Genomic DNA, 20,860 nt, shown 5'->3' with positions numbered 1-20,860 from the left:
AACCAAAAGGCGAACCCAGCAAAATCCGATTCCAGAAATCCGCTGCCAAAATCTGAACCAAAAGCGGAAGCAGCTCAGGACGTGCTTTCCAAAATCTGATTCCGCTGCGGGTCAAAATCTGAAAAAGCTGTATCAGCTGGTTTGCCAAATGACCTACATCTTTTTTACATCAGATTTTCCACAACTGTTTTTTCACAGCAGATTTTTCACAGCCGCTTTTAGAAATCCACAGCCGAACCAAACAGGGCCTACGATTCAAGGCCGGAGCATGGCCCTGGATCGATCCCCTAAACATTGGCTGCATCCTAGAAATGTGATCATTGACGACCATAGTAGCAACCACAAAGTCCTCATCGTCGGACGATGCATCAACTACAAAGTCCTCGTCGTCGGACGATGAATCGTCCGACGAACATATGTTGTTGCTGACAAAAAAACTCATCATCGCTGTCAACCATGGTACCTTGTGGGCAAAAGGCCGGACACCTTGCGGGCGGGAACAGAGTCGGGCGTGGTGAAGGCGCGGTCGGTGAAGGGCAGCAGGCATGTCGATGTTCACTCCCTCTGGTGGTGAGCGTGGAGGTGTGGGTTGTGTCGGCGACCATTGGCAGGCTTCGCTTCTCGTGCTACGATGGCGTCCCTTCTCGTGCTACGACGATGACATTGAGCGGTCATAAACGTCGTGCCTCAGTGAATGCGGCGGCGGCCGTGCCTCGGCTCATGCGATGGGGAAGTTGGTGGATGCGGCGGCCATGCCTGGGTTGTGTCGTCGTAGCCAAAATTGGGTGGTGGCGGCAAGGTGGGAGATCGAGTGTGAAGGGGGAGGGGAAACAAAGGACGTTGTGCCACCGACGAGGGGGGGTGGGGGGCAAGGGTGGGCGTCGCACGCCGACGCAAACCCGATCCAAATTTGGGTCATAAATGGGTCGCGGCCAACAGAAAAACAGACATCCATCCGTTTGTGTTGGCGCGTTGGGCCACATTTTCTGTCCGCTTCGACCCAAACGGATGCAGCCAGACAAAATGGGTCACCGCATGGGAGTTGGCCGAGCCGAGCTTTTGACTGTTCATTAAGCTCGCAAGTTATGAGATTTTGGTCCAGCCCTAATTCTGTTGTTGCGTTCTCTCTTATTGGTGAAATAGGTGCTGTATCCACAACTTTACTGTAATTGGGCCCCTGGACATCGAACAAACATAGAGCAAGCAAGACTGAATGTTCCAGACTATGAACCAGTGTGATGCACACAATAATCAAACTGGGGTGTACAACAAAAAGAAACCACCTTGGCTGCTCCTAAACGCAAATCTCATATTCCACAGTTTGAGACAACATATTCTACAAGTTATAATCACTCAAGAAACGTCAAACCGCTGATGCAAATTTAGCACCGAAGCATGCAACCCTCAAACATTACTAGTTTACTACTAGTACGTACTACATGTCCCATAAGGCCAAAATCAAATTGCAATGCTTGTTTTAGAGAATTTTCAGAGAGAAAATACAGGTACACCAAGCCACCAAGAGCTGCTATTTCTAAATTTAATTGCAACAATATCTTCAATCCTGGAGCCACACCAACCAATTCTGAAAAAATCACTTATCTTGAAGTTTTAGCATGATCAAAAGAGAGAAAATCTGCACCAATGCCTTCAAAACTAGGAACCCGAATCATTAACATTTGATATCTTATAACATCAATGCATTATTGACTTGAGAAAAAATCGGTACCTCGTCACACTTGCACGTGCAATATAACATACCACCAATAGATCTGTAAAACTTTGGATGAACCCAAAACCTTGGGCATTGTTATTCTGACTTTGGCCCCGTTCGGCAGCACTCCGCGGAGCGGAGCACGCGGAACGGCCTGTTAGCAACTCCGTAAATTTTAACTGGGTTGCCGCTCCGCAGCGCCGGAGCGGAGAGAGTCCGAACGCACCCTTTGTGTACGTATTGCCAAACAAGAGCGGTGGCTGGGCAATCCAAATCGGAGCCGGCTGTCTCCACCTTATTATTCCTCATAGTAATGAGCACAGTTCCTTTATACGTAGCTGAACGTAATGGCCAGGTCTACAAAGAACATGAATTATCTCCAAAATCACAAAACGCATGGGAGCTTCAATGACAGCCTTCATCTGCCTTTTCCTGGATCTGTTTTCTACAGATAATCATGGTAGGAAGTTACAGCACAAGCTTCCGTGCTTTTGCCAGTTACAGTAAAGCTGTTTTACCGACTGCTTTCGTGAATGCATCAGAAGCCAGGGGGCTACTGGTCAGGCTTTGTTGATGCAGCACCTAGGCCGCAAGGACGAGCCGACTGAGACGAGACAGTTGATCTTTGGACCAGACAGCATCAAGACTTCCGAGGAAGACTTTGGAATATACTCTCTTTTCTGTTGAGGGGGTCTATGGCATATACTCGTGTCCGTGAAGCACCTCACGGCTTGATCTTGACGGTTATCAACCAAGAGGTTCAAGAAAAACCGGTGATATAGTCCGGTGTAAGATGCAACAGACCCGACGGATTCGTCGCCGGCAACTTCGGTCTTCTGGAACCAAACACCGATGACATTTGCAGGAGACCTGAATCGAACAAAGATTTCCGAGCACCGCAATGACGCCATTTTAGCCGTGGCACGGTGCATTCGACGTCAGACTCTTCAAGACCTTGACTGACCGACCTTGGAGCAAGCATTACAGAGCTGGCCTCCTTCCCCTTCCCACAGATCAAGGCCTGCCCATCAGAAGAATCTGCATTCATTTCACAACTGAACAGGCAAAACCCAGCAAAGGTGAGATGAGCCATAACAGTCAGGGGTTTAGTGATACACACCTAATGCCAATTAATAGCCTCCAATGATGGATTTGCCTGAACCAAACACGGCCCTGGATCAACCCAACCCACCTAATTGGAAAGGCTTGATAGCAATGGCAATTAATCTCGACCGCACCAGACCCAGACCGACGTGCCTAACGCGACACCCTTAACCACAAATTAGCACACTTTAGTAATCAGACCTGCCTAACTCTGCTTTTGCAGTGCCACCAACCTGTAGGCCAAGAAAATCAAGCTAATGCAGGCAGCATTCATTGAGATTATCTCCAGATCGATCAAATACGCAGCGTAAAAAGCATATCACGCCCCTCCTTGCTGTGTACCATTCAGGAAGCACAGTTAGCTCAACTCGAGACAACAAGACACGGCATGATGTTTTAGAAGAAACCAATTAGATACCAGGGTATATATATACGTCTTTGGCACGTAAAAGTGAAGCTAATTCTAGTGCTTTCCCCCAAAGAAGTAAAGACAGAAGGGACTGAAGGGGAAATAGAGGGCAAATGGGTACAGAACTGAAAGCAAAGTTGGAAAAGTTGGTATAAATGCTTAGTTGTCAAGGATCTGGACTGGTCGAGACTGACCTCTGTATGTCAGTTGGATAGCAGAGCACACATCTTGTACATTTCAGTCTTCTGCGGCACTTTCACATCATAAATGTGGTTTGAGCTTGATTGATGTACAAAGTGGTGTGCTTGAACCCCATGCTGCCTGCCATCGGTGCATGATAGCGAAACAGATCATTAACTACAAAGCATCTAACAACACTAGCAAACAAACAGATTTTCAGAAAGAAAAAAAAAAGGACAGAAGAGTAGATGGCAAGCACAAGCAGAATTAATAAGCTCCATCACACGAGAAGGCCAAGTGAAAGCTGACAAGCACTCTCTGGTGATACATGCAAGACAATATTAGTACCACTACTAGAGGATCAAGCACTTGCTATTTGGAAGTAAGGGATGACAGTCTCAAGTGGCAAGCTGACAGCAAGTCAGTTCAGACTTCAGAACTCGGATCAACCCGTATAAAATCGGGACCTGTTCCATGCTCAAACAGTGGTGCTGGTGCAAAACTTTGAAAGTAGACCCGATCAACAATACAAAAAAAATCCATAACTGAACAGCCATTATTTACGAAAGTTAAAACATCTGCAGGGCAGCACAGAGTAACCAAAAGACGACGGCATCTTTTGCAGACAATGTCAGGCATTGTAACTGTAGATGATATCGGGTACCAACTAGTGGATCTGCAATAATTTGTAAATTGCATTTCAGAGCCTTCAACAGATATTCAGAGGAACAGAACCTAGACAGGGTCAGTTAAGTTCAGCACGTTCATCTGTTCGGCATATAGTGCACATGCACGACAGTGACAGCACAAGACCATCCATCTGCCATGGCCGAATAAGGCCGACTACAGCGCTACAAGAACCTTCATCATCCGTTCTAGACTGAAAGAAGAAGTCGTCAGGGCATATAATTGTTCCGTATTTTCAACAGTGCCTTTTCTACTGGTTGTTGATTGTTCTTTTAATATGTACAATCTTGCTTCTGCATCGACACGGAGACCAGAGAGCAGTAAGGCCCCATACCCATGTGCACATTTGCTATTTTGCACGCTTTCTAAACAGGAAAACGAAACAATCATTTTCGTTAGTCCAAGGACTGTACATGTCAACTTGAGGCAATGTCCTGTGAAAGATCAGTTGAGGTGATTAGGCTGGTATGGTTGCTCACCAGTCATAGACTGCAACTCAACAGAAACACTCGTACGGCAGCCAATTTCTGCCTTTTGACAAGCCTGGAGCTACAAACTACAGTTGAATTATCATTGCATATGTAACTAATGGTATAGGTTGTTGATTATACAGAAAGAAAAAGGCCCATCCAATTAATCACCAAAAAGCAATATTCTTCCTCTCAGTGAATCTCATACTAAGGTTAGATTTGCTCAGGATTACGTAGCCTCAGGTCAGGTAAGATGCTAAACCACTACAATTCCTGGTTGCATGGGTTGCAGGTCCTATTCTTGGGTCAGCTATCCCTTCAGACTTGGAACAAACAGCATGACCGGGAGATAGTTAAACGATATTAGTCAAATAATCCTAACAGAATCCCAGCTTATTAAAGTACCTAGGTTAACAAGCACATAGCAAATGCAAGCATAGTAAATACCATCGCACTAGAAGGCCAAATGAAAACGGAACAAGCGCTCTCTGGTGTTATATGCAAGACAATATTATTGTTACTACTAGAAGATCAAACACTTACTATTTGGAAGGGCTGACAATCTCGAGTGGCAAGCTGACAGGAAGTCAGTTCAGAACTTGGATCAAACTGCATCAAATTGGGACATGTTCCATGCTTAAGAAATAGCAGTACAAGAACTTTGAAAACAGACCCTGTCAACAATACAAAGTAAATCCAAAATCGTACGCCATCACTTACTAAATTAAAACATCTGCGGGGCGGCAGTAAATAGTTGACATATAATCTGCAAATAGTGGATGACATCATGCACCAACTGATGGCTTTGCAATAATTTGTTAGTTGCACTTCAGAGCCTTCAACAGATATGCAGATGAATAGATCCTCCTACACAGGGTCAGTTTAGCATGTTCACTTGTTCAGGGTGCACAGGCAGGACAGTGACAACAGAAGACATATCAGCCCAGTTGCCATGGGCCGACTACAGCGCTACAAGAACCTTCATCATTCTGTTCTAGACTGAAAGAAGAACCCATCATGGTATATAGTTGTTTTGTATTTTCAACAGTGCCTTTTGCACTGTCTGTTGTTCTTTTAATATGTACAACCTTGGCTCATTGCATCGACATGGAGAACAGACAGCAGTAATGCCACATACACATATGCACAATTGCTGTTTTGCGCTTTTCTGAACAGGAAAGTAAATCAATCATTTTTGTTAGTCCATGGACTGTAGATATTCAGAACTTGAGAGCAATGTTCTGAAAGATCGGTTAAGCTGATATAGTTGCTCTGCAGTGACAGAGTGCAATTTAACAGAAACAATCCTACTGTCCTACTCCTAGAGTAGCCAGTTTCTGCTTTTTGACAAGCCCGAAGCTACAAACTACAGTTGAATTATCATTGCATAAGTAACTAACGGTACCCTGCATTGGCTGATCTACAGAAAGAAGAAAAAACACTGGCATAAGTAGCTAATGGCCAATTAATCACCCAAAGCAGTATTCTTCCTCCGAATCTGATACTAGAGTTAGAGAGCTGCTCAGAATTATGTAGCAATTCCAAGGTTGCATGGGTTGTAGGTCCTATTCTACAGTCAGCTATCCCTCCGGACTTGGAACAAACAGCATGAGTGCAGAATAGTGAAAGAATGTTAGTCGGATAAACCTTGCAGAACCTCAGTATCTTAGGTAACAATTAAGGCCTAAACTAACAGCCCAATCCCTGACACACAGACAGGCCATAAGTACACATATGAATGGATCCAAAGAGTCAAGGATCCCCTTTATAGAATAAATATGGTTATTGGGATAAACCCTGTATACACTAGACCCTTAAAGTAGATATTTTATCTTTACAAGGATTATTTCTAACTAATCGTTCTTTGCCCTAAGATTAACATTACCTCAAATCACTCAGTCAAAAGTCATAACATGCAAGGCATTAAATTATTGCAGGGAGCAAATTCCATGTTACAACAAATAGTTCATATAAGCAAGTGCCTCCGTTTGTAAATAGATGATGTCCTAGAAACCGTGCAGTCAGACTGCTGAAACCTTGAATATTACTAACATATATTCAGATTGGTCGGGTGATAATGCTATAGTAGAAATTCTCATGAAAAATACTTTCATAATATGATAAATTTATAGTTTTCCTTAAAATTTCTCTAATGAAATTAACATCAAAGTTACATATTGCATATTGTGCCCACTGCTCCTGTCCAAAACATCATCTATTTATGAAGGGGGGGAGTATTATTTAAACTGGTGTTCAATCGTGAAAAAACACCTTCGCCTTTGTTTGATGCACAAGATAGTGCCTTTTCTTCAATTATTTAACTTTCAAAAAAATCTTTGACTGCCCATACTAAAAGGGGATGCAAATGACAGCATTTATTGGGAATGTCTATTTCTCGTTTCACTGAAAATGAATTCAGCTTCATCCAGATTTTACAACCAATTAAAACCTGACAGTTGTATGTTCATCTGACACCCGAATGTATGATCCATCAAAGACCAGGATGTATGTCCCCTCTAAACAACCAAGTTATATATAAACAGGCCCGCAAAAATAAACACAACGGGTTTGGACTTCTCTGATCTGGTCAGCAGATCTTGGAAAGTTCCTGTGCCCCATGGGGATGTAACACCCTACATATCACCTGGACTGCACTTGCATTTTGGGCTGATGTACGTGGCCCGGCCCACAGTGGCGGATCCAGTGGGGTGCCGTGGCACCCCCTCCAAAAATGCAAATCTTTTTTTATGTAGTACTCCATCTTATATTATGGGACGGAGGGAGTACTGGTTAGTATAATACTATGTGTATTATAGGATTATAAAATACTAAACTGACATTTTTTTTATGGTTATACATGACATTTTTATTGTGGGTGTAAGGTTGGCACCCCCATGGGTCAAGGTCTAGGTCTGCCACTGCAGGACCAGTTGATCAAGCTTTGGAGGAAGGATTAAATAACACAGGAGGCACCAAGAGAGACCATCGAACAGAAACAGAAACTAAGCCTGCTGTCTTCGTCTACCTCTGTCTCGCTGTTGCTCTCTCTGAATTCCCGATTTCTTAGGTGGCCACTATCCACAAGTGGCGTTACCCTCCTATTCCTCACGTCCGGCGATCGCCGCGGCCACGGGGTGATGCGATGTGGAGGCTCAACTTCAAGCCGACAAGACTTGCGAAGTGTTTGGGCCGCTGGAGTAGAAGCAAAATTGGGAATATTTGTCTTCTGTCACTCGTGGCTGAGCAGGTTACTTTGGCACTGGACCATGCACAGGACAGCTGTGATCTCACATTGCTGAGTTGGGTCTTCGAGTTTTTCTTCGGACTAAGCTGCTTGGGCTGGCTGCTGTGCAGCAGGTGTGCATCCGGCAGCGGTCCCATATCCAGTTGCTGCGCGCCGGTGACGCCAAATCTAATCTTTTCTTTATGTCAGGAATGCTCTTCGAAAGCTGCGGAAGAATAAGGACCCGGCATTGCTGCTCAAATTGGATATTGCAGGAGCTTTTGATAATGTGTCCTGGAGTTACTTGCTTGAACATATGTCTAGGCTGGGTTTTAGTCAGCACTGGTGTGATCTAATTGCTCTGCGCTGATCGTCTGCCCCCTGTAGGATTTTGGTCAACGGAGAACTGGGTCTGCAATTCCGCCACAAAAGGGGGCTAAGACAGGGAGACCCACTCTCCCACATGCTATTCACGATTGCAATTGCACCTCTACACTGGTTATTTGCAAAGGCATGTTCTGTTGGAGCTCTCAACAAACCTTCGTCTGGCTCCTCAGCTCAGGGTCAGCCTTTACGCTGACGACACAGCTCTATTCGTCTCCCCAACTACCGCTGACACTGAAACCACCAAGCAAATCCTGCTCCTCGGATCTGCTTCCGGGAAGGCCAATGTGCAGAAGAACGTCTTCTCATTCCATGTGAAGATATTAACCTCCAACAGCTGCTGCAAAAATTTCAAGTTGCCATCGGTCAATTTCCTTGCAAATACTTGGTTTTGCCCTGCAATTCAAGAATATCACTCGTGCTGACGTCCAGCCCACCCTTAATAAGTTGGCATCCATGCTGCAACGATGGCGTGTTAAGCTGCATTCAAGTGATCCTCGCCTTATACGTCAACTCGGTCCTCTCGGCTATCCGGTATACCTCATTTCACTTTCAAGCTTGACAACTGGGCCATCAAACAAGTCAGCAAGCTGTGGAGAAACTTCCTTTGGCGAGCCAAACCTGATGCTGCGTGAGGCATGTCTCTTGGGTTGGGAGTCTTGGACCTTAGACGTTTTCGGCGAGCCCTGCACCTCTGGTAGAAGTGCTTGACTGGACAGACAAGGATAAACCCTGGGCTTGCTCTCCCATCCCATGTGACAAGGATGACACCTAAAACTGAAACTACTGACGAAACTGAAGAAAATGACACCTAAAACTGAAACTACTGACAAAACTGAAGAAAATGAACCCTAATAACATTTAAACTACTGAAACTGAAGAAGCAAATCATCATTCAAGCAACACTCAAACCAAGGGTACCAAAACTTGAGACTAAGAAGAAGACTGAAAGGAAAACTGAATTTTACTGACATGAAGATGACACAAACTAAAAACATAATTGAAAACAGGGGTACCTGGTTCTTCCTTTGAAGTGTTAATCAATCCACGCTGAGGGGCACGATGATCTCCTACAAAAAGACAAAATTCAAAGAAATAAGAGGATCCACAGGGCCCTACTCCGTTGTATGACAAAAGTAAAGCTCTTAGAACGTTGCGGAAAAACACAAAAAAGAGAGGCAGAGCAAACCTTAGCCATAATTGAACTGAACTGAATGCCCAAAAATTGACCTAACCTTCAAGCCCAAAAAGCTCAGTCTTGAGACCCCACCCCGCAAACAGGCAGCTCCTTCTTGCTGCTACAGTCACTAGAACCGACACGGATTTCAGCGGGTTATTGGCGCAGACCCACAAAAATGATTTTGCTGTAAGAGTTGTATCTCTGACTTTCAAGCATGTATCTGATCGTGGTAGGATTCGACGACACCGACACCCCCATTTAATCCATTTCTAGCGTGTATCTGATCCGATCTGGAAAGGAAGAAATAAAAACTGGCAAAAGAAGGGCTGAAAAAGAAATTATTGTGAAGAAATAAAATGAAGACTAAAGTACTGAAATGAGAGATGTAGATAGACTGAAAACTGTCTGAAAACATGCTAAACTAGCTAACTAACCTACCTATGTGGTAACTCACACAACTGAAGAAAATGACACCTAGCACTGAAACTTTTGACGAAACTGAAGAAAATGACACCGAACACTGAAACTACTGAGGAAACTGATGAAAATGACACCTAACACTGAAACTATTGACGAAACTGAAAAACCAAATCCTCATGTGAGGAACAATAATAATGACAAAGTTGTGGCGATGTTATCTAAAAAAAAGGGAAAATCTGAATAATCCTAGATAGCGACAGAACGCAAAAAACGAACACTGGAAAAACCTTTGCCCAAACCTGACCTGATCGCATAGCCTTGATGTTCAATGAATATTGAAGATGACTGAGAAGGTAAGACTGAAAGACTGGAGAATGAGTGATTTTAAAATTTAAGGACCAAATACAGAAATCCGAAACTGAAGAAAACTGAGGACATATATACTGAAGGAAAGAAATAAAAAATGAAGAAACCTGATAGACTCAGGAATGACTGATAAGTAGGAGCTTGAAAAATGAAAATCTGACCAGTGAGAAGGGCCTTACTGAAATAATGAATAAACATGTGCACTGAAGATCAATAAACTGAATTTCAAAGAATGAGTCTGAAGACTCAAGTACTTAAGTAACAATGAGACAATGAAATCCAGAAAATAATAAAGCAACAAAAATACTGATGACTAAAGAAATTTTACTGATAAACCAAATGATAGATGAATTAAACTGACATACTGGGACTGAGAAAGAAAAATACAATGCATTAAATAGACTGGCTAAATAATGCAGGACTGTCTAGTGTTACGTAACTCACGCTTGGACCAGAAAGAGTAAAGAAAGAAATTGAAAAGATACCAAATAAGATAATATCATCTGAAAGAATGAACAGAACAATGATGCATGCTCTCTGAACATTAACTGCTGAGTCGACTATCTGAACTTTTTTATTTACAAAGAGCAACAGCGCTGCTTTCATTTATATTAAGGTAGGAGCGAAAAGTACAGTTACATGGTTCAGCATACATAGAAAGACCACCCCGGTCAGCAGGAACTACTGGGAAAAAAGAAAGGGAAAGGAAAATTACGGGGCTTCCATCTCACGCAGCGCAGCTCCGGCCGCCGATAACGGAGAAGGCAACTCGACCATAGGGGGGCCATCATGCTGACCGGAGACAGCAGGAGCGCCCCCTTGATCCCAGCGCCCCTCCATTCGAACAGTTTATCAGATAACACCAATACTGACAAGTTATTATCTGTTATGGTTTTGAATTGTGATTCAAATCTGGACAATCCTAGATAGAAACCAAAAATATATATTAAATATAGATACTGAACAAGACTAGAATTCCACCTAAGTTTGGATATCTGTCAGGCAGACTGAAGATAGCTTCTAATGTACTACTAGTCTAACTAGTACAAACTGCAAAACTTAAGATGATATAGTCTGACCAGAACTATGTATGACTAAGCATAGGAGATCTGGAAACATTGTTCATTCCCTTTTTTCATCTGGTCTGAACTAGAACTAGATAGGAAATAAGCAGAGCACATCTAGTATCTAGTATGGCTAGAACTAAGTAAAAAAAGCTAATTCTGACTAAAACAGACTGTAACCAATGATAATCTAGATTGACTAGAACTAAGAATGACTAGGCGGAGCATACCAACAAATTTGATGCCTGAACAAAATGAACAACGCAAGAGGAAAACTAATAGGAAACGAATTGTTTCAGAGAAAATATAATACTGAATTGTTGAACATACATCATAAGTGGCCCGTCAAAATTGATATTTAACAACAACTCATGGCTCTGGCACATGGATAGCAAGCTTCCACGCACCCCTGTCCATAGCTAGCTCTTTGGTGATACTCCAATCCTTCAGGTCTCTCTTAACGGACTCCTCCCATGTCAAATTCGGTCTACCCCGCCCTCTCTTGACATTCTCCGCACGCTTTAGCCGTCCACTATGCACCGGAGCTTCTGGAGGCCTGCGCTGAATATGCCCAAACCATCTCAGACGATGTTGGACAAGCTTCTCTTCAATTGGTGCTACCCCAACTCTATCTTGTATATCATCATTCCGGACTCGATCCTTCCTCGTGTGGCCACACATCCATCTCAACATACGCATCTCCGCCACACCTAACTGTTGAACATGTCGCCTTTTAGTCAGCCAACACTCAGCGCCATACAACATTGCGGGTCGAACCGCCGTCCTGTAGAACTTGCCTTTTAGCTTTTGTGGCACTCTCTTGTCACAGAGAATGCCAGAAGCTTGGCGCCACTTCATCCATCCGACTTTGATTCGATGGTTCACATCTTCATCAATACCCCCATCCTCCTGCAGCATTGACCCCAAATACCGAAAGGTGTCCTTCTGAGGTACCACCTGGCCATCAAGGCTAACCTCCTCCTCACACCTAGTAGTACTGAAACCGCACATCATGTACTCGGTTTTAGTTCTACTAAGCCTAAACCCTTTCGATTCCAAGGTTTGTCTCCATAACTCTAACTTCCTATTTACCCCCGTCCGACTATCGTCAACTAGCACCACATCATCCGCAAAGAGCATACACCATGGGATATCTCCTTGTATATCCCTTGTGACCTCATCCATCACCAATGCAAAAAGATAAGGGCTCAAAGCTGACCCCTGATGCAGTCCTATCTTAATCGGGAAATCATCAGTGTCGACATCACTTGTTCGAACACTTGTCACAACATTATCGTACATGTCCTTGATGAGGGTAATGTACTTTGCTGGGACTTTGTGTTTCTCCAAGGCCCACCACATGACATTCCGCGGTATCTTATCATAGGCCTTCTCCAAGTCAATGAACACCATATGCAAGTCCTTCTTTTGCTCCCTATATCTCTCCATAAGTTGTCGTACCAAGAAAATGGCTTCCATGGTCGACCTCCCAGGCATGAAACCAAACTGATTTTTGGTCACGCTTGTCATTCTTCTTAACCGGTGCTCAATGACTCTCCCCCATAGCTTCATTGTATGGCTCATCAGCTTAATTCCACGGTAATTAGTACAACTCTGAACATCCCCCTTGTTCTTGAAGATTGGTACTAATATACTCCGTCTCCATTCTTCTGGCATCTTGTTTGCCCGAAAAATGAGGTTGAAAAGCTTGGTTAGCCATACTATCGCTATGTCCCCGAGACCTTTCCACACCTCAATGGGGATACAATCAGGGCCCATCGCCTTGCCTCCTTTCATCCTTTTTAAAGCCTCCTTGACCTCAGACTCCTGGATTCGCCGCACAAAACGCATGTTGGTCTCATCAAAGGAGTCGTCCAGTTCAATGGTAGAATTCTCATTCTCCCCATTGAACAGCTTGTCGAAGTACTCCCGCCATCTATGCTTAATCTCCTCGTCCTTCACCAAGAGTTGGCCTGCTCCGTCCTTGATGCATTTGACTTGGCCAATATCCCTCGTCTTCCTCTCTCGGATCTTGGCCATCTTATAGATGTCCCTTTCACCTTCCTTCGTGCCTAACCGTTGGTAGAGGTCCTCATATGCCCGACCCCTTGCTTCACCAACAGCTCGCTTTGCGGCCTTCTTCGCCTGCTTCGTCAAAATTGATATTTAAGACGATATAATTTTCTCCGAACTATACTATTGAACCATCACCACTGAATTACATTAAAAAAAACTAAAAAGAGAACCTACAACGAAGTTGCTTATCGTCTCAACTGAAAATGGGAAAAAAGTGGCTGAATGCATAGCTCTCAACTCCCCTGCTGCAAAAACATGTGTTCAAGCACTGACCAAAAAACACAAAAACACACCAAAGCACTGGGATTTTTCTGACGCCCCGTCAGCATTTCTGATTTTATTTGCAGATCATCTAACCGATTACAGTATCAATTGTTTGGTTACAATATGTTGCAAAACATAGAACTGACTGACAGAATGTTGCTATGGTGATATTCCATCCATAACACAAACAGTTTTCCATGGGAGCAATGAGTGAAATAGATCCAGAGTTACTCACAAGTCAAAAGACACTGATCAAATTAGCTTGGGGGCAGAAAGGAGTTCTCTTGCTTGTGTCTTTGTCCCTTCACATAATGCTGAGCAAATGAAAATTCCATCAACCATCCTAGTGCAGATGCATGGCAGCATTGAGGGTGATAACTTCCCCAATCCATAGTGTCCGCAAGTTTAGGACGAGACCTCTCACTCAAATTTTCACCTCAGAATACAACACTCTCTTATCAATCAAGATCACTACACCATGGTGTAGATGCTAGCATGATAAATCAATCTTCCAATATGGTTCCCATGCCAGATTCAGAACTCAGGCTACACTATATGACATTCAGTGCCGTTGTATGATTCTGTTCCTCAGTCGATGTAGAGTGATTCAACTCCCGAGTCCTCCCCACTATCGGCACCATCGTCCTCATCGTCAGCGCCAACTTTCCTCTTTCTGCCACCTGCATCCCCAAGAAACTTCTCCCTTAATTCTGCTCCTCCACAACGACCACCACCAAGCTCATCCCATCCACGGCCCATGCTGGTGAACATCCGATCCAAATTCGCCTTCTCTCGGCTCATCAAGAGCAGCTCCTCCAGCTTCCGCCTTGCGTCATGTATCTCATTGGAATCTAAAAGCTCCCCTTTATAGTATGCCTCCCTGAGGAACACAGTGTGCAGCTTCCCCTGGTTTCCTCTTGTTGATATGTAAAATATCCCCTGATACTTAAGCAAGAACTCTTTAATCTTCTTCGGCACACCAAGGGCGTCACGGAAGAGCGCGAGACGCTCGAGCGTGGTACGCTTGTCGACGGTGAGAGAGAGCAGCTCATGGACAGCAGCGACAGCGCGCTTCTCCATGCGGCGTTGTGCCTCAAGTGAGCGCAGGTCGTGGCCAGAGACGTCCGCATACGGGGAAGCGTAGGGGAGGCGCTGCCACTTCCAAACTGCAATGCGGAAATACTTGCCAATCTTAAAGCCCGGCGGAAAGCGGGTGGGGAACGCGAAGCGCGCGTCCTCCTCGCCAGCGCCGGGAGCACGGTGCTCGCGGTAGTGGCGCTCCCGGGAGCGCTCGACGGCGGCGACGGTGAGGTCGGGTGGGTCGTCAGGGGAGGGCACAAACTCGACGAACCCGTCAGGCGTGAGGCGGAACAGAGCGGGATTGGACAGGATGACGGAGTCGGCGAAGTCGTCGGGGAGGCCGAAGTCGCGGCGGAGGAGACGGATGTGCTCCAGCCGGAGGCGGTGGTGCGGGGGCGCGAGGAGGAGCAGCTTGCGGAGGCGGAGGACGGCGCCGGGGCGCAGGGAGGCGATGGCGTCGGCCTCGAGGCGCAGCGCAGCGGAGGCGCGCGGGGTGAGGCGCACGTGGAGGATGCGGTGGACCGGGTGGAGGAAGAGGTGGAAGGCGTGCGGGTGGCGCAGCATGAAGTTGCCAGCGTCGAGGGGCGCGAGGCGGAGCTGGCGGCGCGAGAGGGCGCCGAGGCGGGAGAAGGGCACAGAGACCGCGCCGCTGCCCCCGGCGGAGAATTTGCCCGAGGGCGCGGTGGGGGTGGCGGCGTAGAGGAGCAGCGCGTGGAGCGCGAGGAAGCGGCGGACGCGCTTCTGCACCTCCATGATGCCGTCGAAGGCGTGGTCGCGGACGCGCTGCTGCTTCTGGGGGAGGGAGGTGGACTTGGAGGAGTAGCCTGAGTCGGCCCCTCCGACGAGCGCCGCCGCCACCGCGCGCGGCGGCGGCGGCCGTAGGGCGGCGATGCGGCGGAGCATCGTTGTTTGGGGATTGGTTTTGGCGGCGGCCGGCGGAAGAGAGAGGCCGAGTGGTAGCAAACGCGGGTGAAAGAGGCAAGCCGTCGGATGCGCACGAGACACGAATCGCGACGCAGTTTTCATGTTTTCTTTTTTTCTTTCCGCTGGCCAGTGCATTCTAACCAGTTGAACTATCATTTGCAACTCTGGCAGCTTTTGTTTTCATACTTAAAATTTATTGGCAACTTTTCTCACATGTCGTGGATACTCGCGACCATATTATGGTGATCTAGCTGAACACAAAGAAATAATGGGTAAACATTGGATTCACCAAGCTGTCGAGTGAGCAGAGAGATCTTATTACAGCCAAAAGCACCTCGGTTTGAGATAGCACAAAAGAACAATGTACTCAGTTCAGAAGGGGACGATACATGTTTACAAAGCAGGCAGCGGCATTTTCAATCAGTGGGGTATGATAGACTTGAAATGCGCTGTACTCCTTATGGACGTTAGGCCTCTTTTTTATTTATCACTTTTTAGAGGGAACAACTCTTTTACAACAGATGTGCATATTATTCAGTAACATCTTGTCAGTATTGTAAACATTCAGGTATTCCATTACTGGTTGTAATTAAATTGTGGTAACGCTTTCTTTGATTTGGAATCTGCGGTTAGGTCATCAGTTTCCCCAGTTGCAGACCTCCTCTTTTTCCTTGGAAGGGGCCATGTCGTCCGATGTCTAAAAATGGTTCACTAAATTTTTGGACCGATGCAATGTATGAAAATATAATTTAATTCTCTGTACCTTATTCTGTTCTAACTCCAACAGTGCATTTTCTTGTGGGGTATGTTAGGGATACGATGGAGCCACAAGTGTATTTTCATCAGCTGTTTTGCTTCAAGCGGAGGCAGTGGTGCTTCACTCTGCAGATGCTCTGTTGCTTGCACTTGAAAATACTCCCTCTGTCCCGGAATATAAGAACTTTTAGTGTTAAAAACGTTCTTATATTTTGGGACAAAGGGAGTAGTACTCAGCATCCAACGATCTGTCATTTGGAGTTACTGTCACAATAAATTTCTTCTCTCAGGCGGTATACCCAGTCCGTCCTGCCGCATGGGAAACAACACAATCAACACTTTTTGCATATTATGTGGCCTTGTGCTCCAAAGAATGCAAATACTGGATTCGCTTGTTCCTCGGTGTATATTTTTTTTAAGAAAAGGAGGATTACCTTTTCTATAAAAAATAGATATACACCGGAAAAAAAGATATACTGGATTCACTTGTTCGTCAGTGTATATCTATTGTACGCATTAGTATTCTATACCTGATGACAAAAGAAAAATGTTTTAGAACATAATGTAGCAGGAGAGTACCTTGGCCATGGTGCTGTATCAGGACATGTAGGACATTGATGTACACCACTTTCGTCTACTTTCAACTTCTTCCAACAAACTTTTCAACTCATACACCACCAGTCATTGGTGGAGACTACTTCAATATTTTTTGTCCTTCGCTTATACTCCCTCCGTTTCTAAATACTAGCTATTTTAGAGTTTTCAATATGAACTACATACATAGCAAATGAGTGAATCTACACTCTAAAATATGTCTATACATCCGAATGTAGTGCGTATTAAAATCCCTAAAAGGCTTATATTTAGAAATAGAGTGATTACGTGGTATTGATTCTACAATGATATAAAAGTATCAATCAGCTGTAGTCAAAAGCATGCAGGGCTGGAAGATACTTTTTGCAACTTTGCTGCATCACCAATTCACCATAGTATCAGCAGGATCTAACCCAGCGAGACTTTTAATAGTTGCCTCAGTTCCTTCCATTTGCCCTCGATTTCCACTTCATAGTTGTAGCTCGATCTGATAAGGCATACATATCACCCATGCAGAGTTTCAGCGTGCCAAAAATGATCAACGGATACTCAAAAAAAAAGTTAAAACTAAGAACAAATAAATCTAAAGTGAACAATGTTCCAAGTTTTAAACTCCTTTCCGGAATGATCTGAAGTGTGGACGATGCCTTCCAATGTAGCCTTCATTTCAGGGATGTCAACATTGGCATGCCACCTTGTTGATGTTGTGTTTTTACAAGCCATTGCACCCGGTACATTTCATGAAAAATTTGACCAGAGCACTTCTGGATATTTGCTCGAAATATGGAAGAGGTAAACTTAGGTTGGCATAGGCTGAACATTTCCCTAATGTTGTTACATTCTAAAATAATGCTTCCCACATATGGTGTCTAATTAGCAGTGTTTCTCATTTGAGAAGAGCAGGTACATCGGAGAAAACAAAACATAACTGGAATTATACCTGGCGACCGTCAGCAAGGAAGCTGATGCGGGCGAGTCCCCCCCCCCCCTACCGTCTGATATGGTTGCACGGATCTCATAGCAGGGCCGTTGACACGTCAGATTTTGGACTAGTTAGTTGTAGACCTGGCCATGGACAGCCCGCCCCGGACGGCCCAAAAATCACGGGCGGGGTTGAGCCCGAGTGTGCCATCGGGCCTGGAAACTGAGCCCGACGGGCAGGTCGGGCCGGACTCAGGTCTGCACAAAATGCATTTTTAGCCATGGTCGGGCCGGGCCGACCGGGCGTGTCGGGCTTTCTCAGGCTCGGGCCCGATGGCCGGGCCAAGCTCGGGCCTGGGTTTTTAGCACCGGGCTTTTTTTGGCCCGGCCCGAGATATGCCAGGTATAGTTTGTTGTACCATAAAACCCAGTGAACATTTTACTTCTCAAATCAACCATGTGCGCTGCACTGACAGCGTAGCAAGTTTTGCTCCTGGTAGACATTGGTTTGAATCCCAAGCCCTTCTTTTTTTTTTTGCTACATGGCATTTTATTCTAGAAAATTTGCTACGGCAATTTTAACATTTTTTGTGAAATATGTTACATGGTAGTCTAACCATGACGGCATTTTTCTTGAAAAAAATTAACATGAATGTTTAACCATGATGGCATTTTTATATTAAGAGATGGCATTTTTATATTTTATTATTAAGAGATGACATTTTTTTTCATTAAGAGATGTTATTTTAATATTATGATATGGCATTTTTTATTAAGAGATGACATTTTTATATTAAGAGATGGCATTTTTTATATTAAGAGATATCATTTTTTGTTCATTAAGAGATGACATTTTAATATTAAGATATGACATTTTTTTATTAAGAGATGACATTTTTATATTAAGAGATGACATTTTTCATATTAAGAGATATCATTTTTTATTGTTAAGAGATGTCATTTTTTATTTAAGAGATAGCATTTTTTTATTTTAAAGATATGGCATTTTATATTAAGAGATAGCATTTTTATTGTTAAGAGATGGCATTTTTTATTTAAGAGATAGCATTTTTTTATTTTCAAGAGATGGCATTTTTTATGTAAGAGATGACATTTTTTATTTTTAAGAGATGGCATTTTTTATTTAAGAGATGGCGTTTTTATAGTTAAAAGATGTCATTTTGGGTTTTTTATTAGATGGCACTTTTTTATGGAAAAACTAACGCACACACGTGTGGCAATTTGCACATCGTCCACACGCCTTCATCACCACTCATTTTGTCACGTATGAACAGATGACATTAACAGGAATCTTTTTGGTTTTCGACTTAAAAATGTTTTATCTCCTAATTAAAAAATCAAATTAAAAATCCATTTTCACCATTAAATCCGTCTCAACGAGATCTTCAAAATTAGATCCCATGTTGATATGTTTCGACGATTTTTTTTGCCAAAAAGTTGCCACGATGTTTACACTGTAGTTGCCATAGAGTTTAAACTAAAGTTGCCATATGGCAATTTTAGTTTATTGAGCATGGCAATTTTAGTTTTTTGATAATGGCAATTACAGTAGTTTGACCATAAAAATTATTTTTTTATAAACCATGGCAATTTTAAGTGCATGTATCATGGCAATTTTAGTTTATGGTTCATGCCAAGTCTAATTTCTTAATTCCACATTTTGTAATATGTCAAAATTTACTTTTAAATATAGAAGAAAATAGCTGAAACATACCATGGCAACTTCAGTGTAAACATCATGGCAATTCATGTGCAATAGACATGGCAACTTTTAACCGCAAAAAAATTTCGTCGAAATATATTGATATGCGATCTAGTTTCGAAGATCTCGTCGCGAGGGACTTAATGGTGAAAACGGATCTTCAATCAGATTTTTCATTTAAGAGATGAAAACATTTTAAAAACTGAAAATCCAAAAAAATTACCACATTCATGCATCCGATGACGTGGCATAGCATGTGTGTTATAGAGCGTGTGGGCGGGTTTGACTCACACCACACGTGTGGGCGTTAGCGTTGTTCCTTTTTTATCATGACATTTTTATTTTTTATTTTTGTGTTCATATGGCACTTTTGTTTTGATGGCATTTTTACCCCGAAGACACATGGGCTGATTTTCTCTCTCAGGATAGGGTGCGCCGGCTGTTCAACTCAAAAAAAAGAGAGGCAGAAACGTTTGTTGGGTGATCCTTCTGCTAGCGAAGCAAAAACTTCGATGAGAAAGGATCATCAAACGTTTTTTTTAGGGAGATCTGTTATCCATCTTTGTCGAGATCGAAAAAGTAGCACCCACACTGATTGCCCGCATCATCAAGCCATGAGAAACTGCCATGCTCGTCTGTGCATCGCAAAGCTGAGAAATGCTGTGTAGATGGCTCTTGTCCAAGCAGGTGAACCAAAATGTAATCATATGGGTCAGGCACAATCCTTTTCTCTCTGTCCATAATTGAGTAGCAATAGATGAACGGGGCCGCCGCTCACTCCAGTCATGGAGACATCGTCATGTCGCAGCCTTCAAAGCCATCAACCAAACATTCAACATTTCAACCTGTCCGGAGCTGCACTCGCCGTGAGACGAAGCTGAGAGCCACACTGACCTGGAGTGAGATGGAGACAAGAGCCATTTTCAGTGATACCGTGGCATGTGCCAGCGGAGTATTTAGAAGCGCGTTAAAGGAAGCAATAATAACACTGTTTGGACGTCAGCAGGCGTCCCTTTCTCGCCGGCTGGCGATAATAGCACTGTTTAACTCACAGTGATAGTGCGTCGCACCGTACGGTTTTTCTTGCTAATAATGTCCGAAGACATGGTCAATCGTACGCTCGGCTCGCTCGCCTAGTACCGGACGGACGGACGGACGGACGGCGAGGTGGAAGAAAGGGACGAGTCGGTCGGTGTTGGTAGGTACAGTTGGATGATGAGTGCTTGGGTCGGGACCGGCCGGGCTGGCACGGCGGGCATGGCGACGCCTACAGCGAGGCCAGTTTAAACTCCGGCCGGATCGAGACCGATGGTACGTACTT

At 44.2% G+C, this 20,860-nt stretch overlaps 1 protein-coding gene across 14 annotated transcripts; it reads right to left on the bottom strand.

Moving 5' to 3' along the window:
• Positions 1-1,298: 1,298 nt before the first annotated feature.
• Positions 1,299-15,662, bottom strand: RPD1 (Ubiquitin carboxyl-terminal hydrolase family protein). Of its 14 annotated transcripts, none has more exons than XM_087521404.1 (9): positions 13,777-15,662; positions 9,361-11,059; positions 9,188-9,241; positions 5,285-5,431; positions 5,108-5,173; positions 3,422-3,548; positions 3,052-3,152; positions 2,835-2,984; positions 1,303-2,752 (listed from the first exon to the last, which is right to left on the bottom strand). In XM_087521404.1, exon 1 carries the CDS (start codon positions 15,645-15,647, stop codon positions 14,130-14,132), a length of 1,518 nt encoding a protein of 505 aa, XP_087377530.1. In that variant the 5' UTR covers positions 15,648-15,662; the 3' UTR covers positions 1,303-2,752; positions 2,835-2,984; positions 3,052-3,152; positions 3,422-3,548; positions 5,108-5,173; positions 5,285-5,431; positions 9,188-9,241; positions 9,361-11,059; positions 13,777-14,129. The 14 variants fall into 14 exon arrangements, with proteins under 14 accessions (XP_087377525.1, XP_087377531.1, XP_087377528.1 ...); XM_087521406.1 differs by having other exon boundaries at positions 1,304-2,752; positions 2,835-2,971; XM_087521408.1 differs by having other exon boundaries at positions 1,350-2,752; positions 2,835-3,548; positions 9,361-9,478; positions 9,558-9,641; positions 10,853-11,059.
• Positions 15,663-20,860: the final 5,198 nt, after the last annotated feature.

This window comes from Triticum urartu, chromosome 5A (assembly GCF_056163025.1).
Source record: "Triticum urartu cultivar PI428250 chromosome 5A, HENAU_Tu73, whole genome shotgun sequence".
NCBI lineage: Eukaryota > Viridiplantae > Streptophyta > Magnoliopsida > Poales > Poaceae > Triticum > Triticum urartu.
The sequence above is the reverse complement of the archived record's forward strand: the minus strand, read 5'-3'. Positions and strand labels throughout refer to the sequence as shown.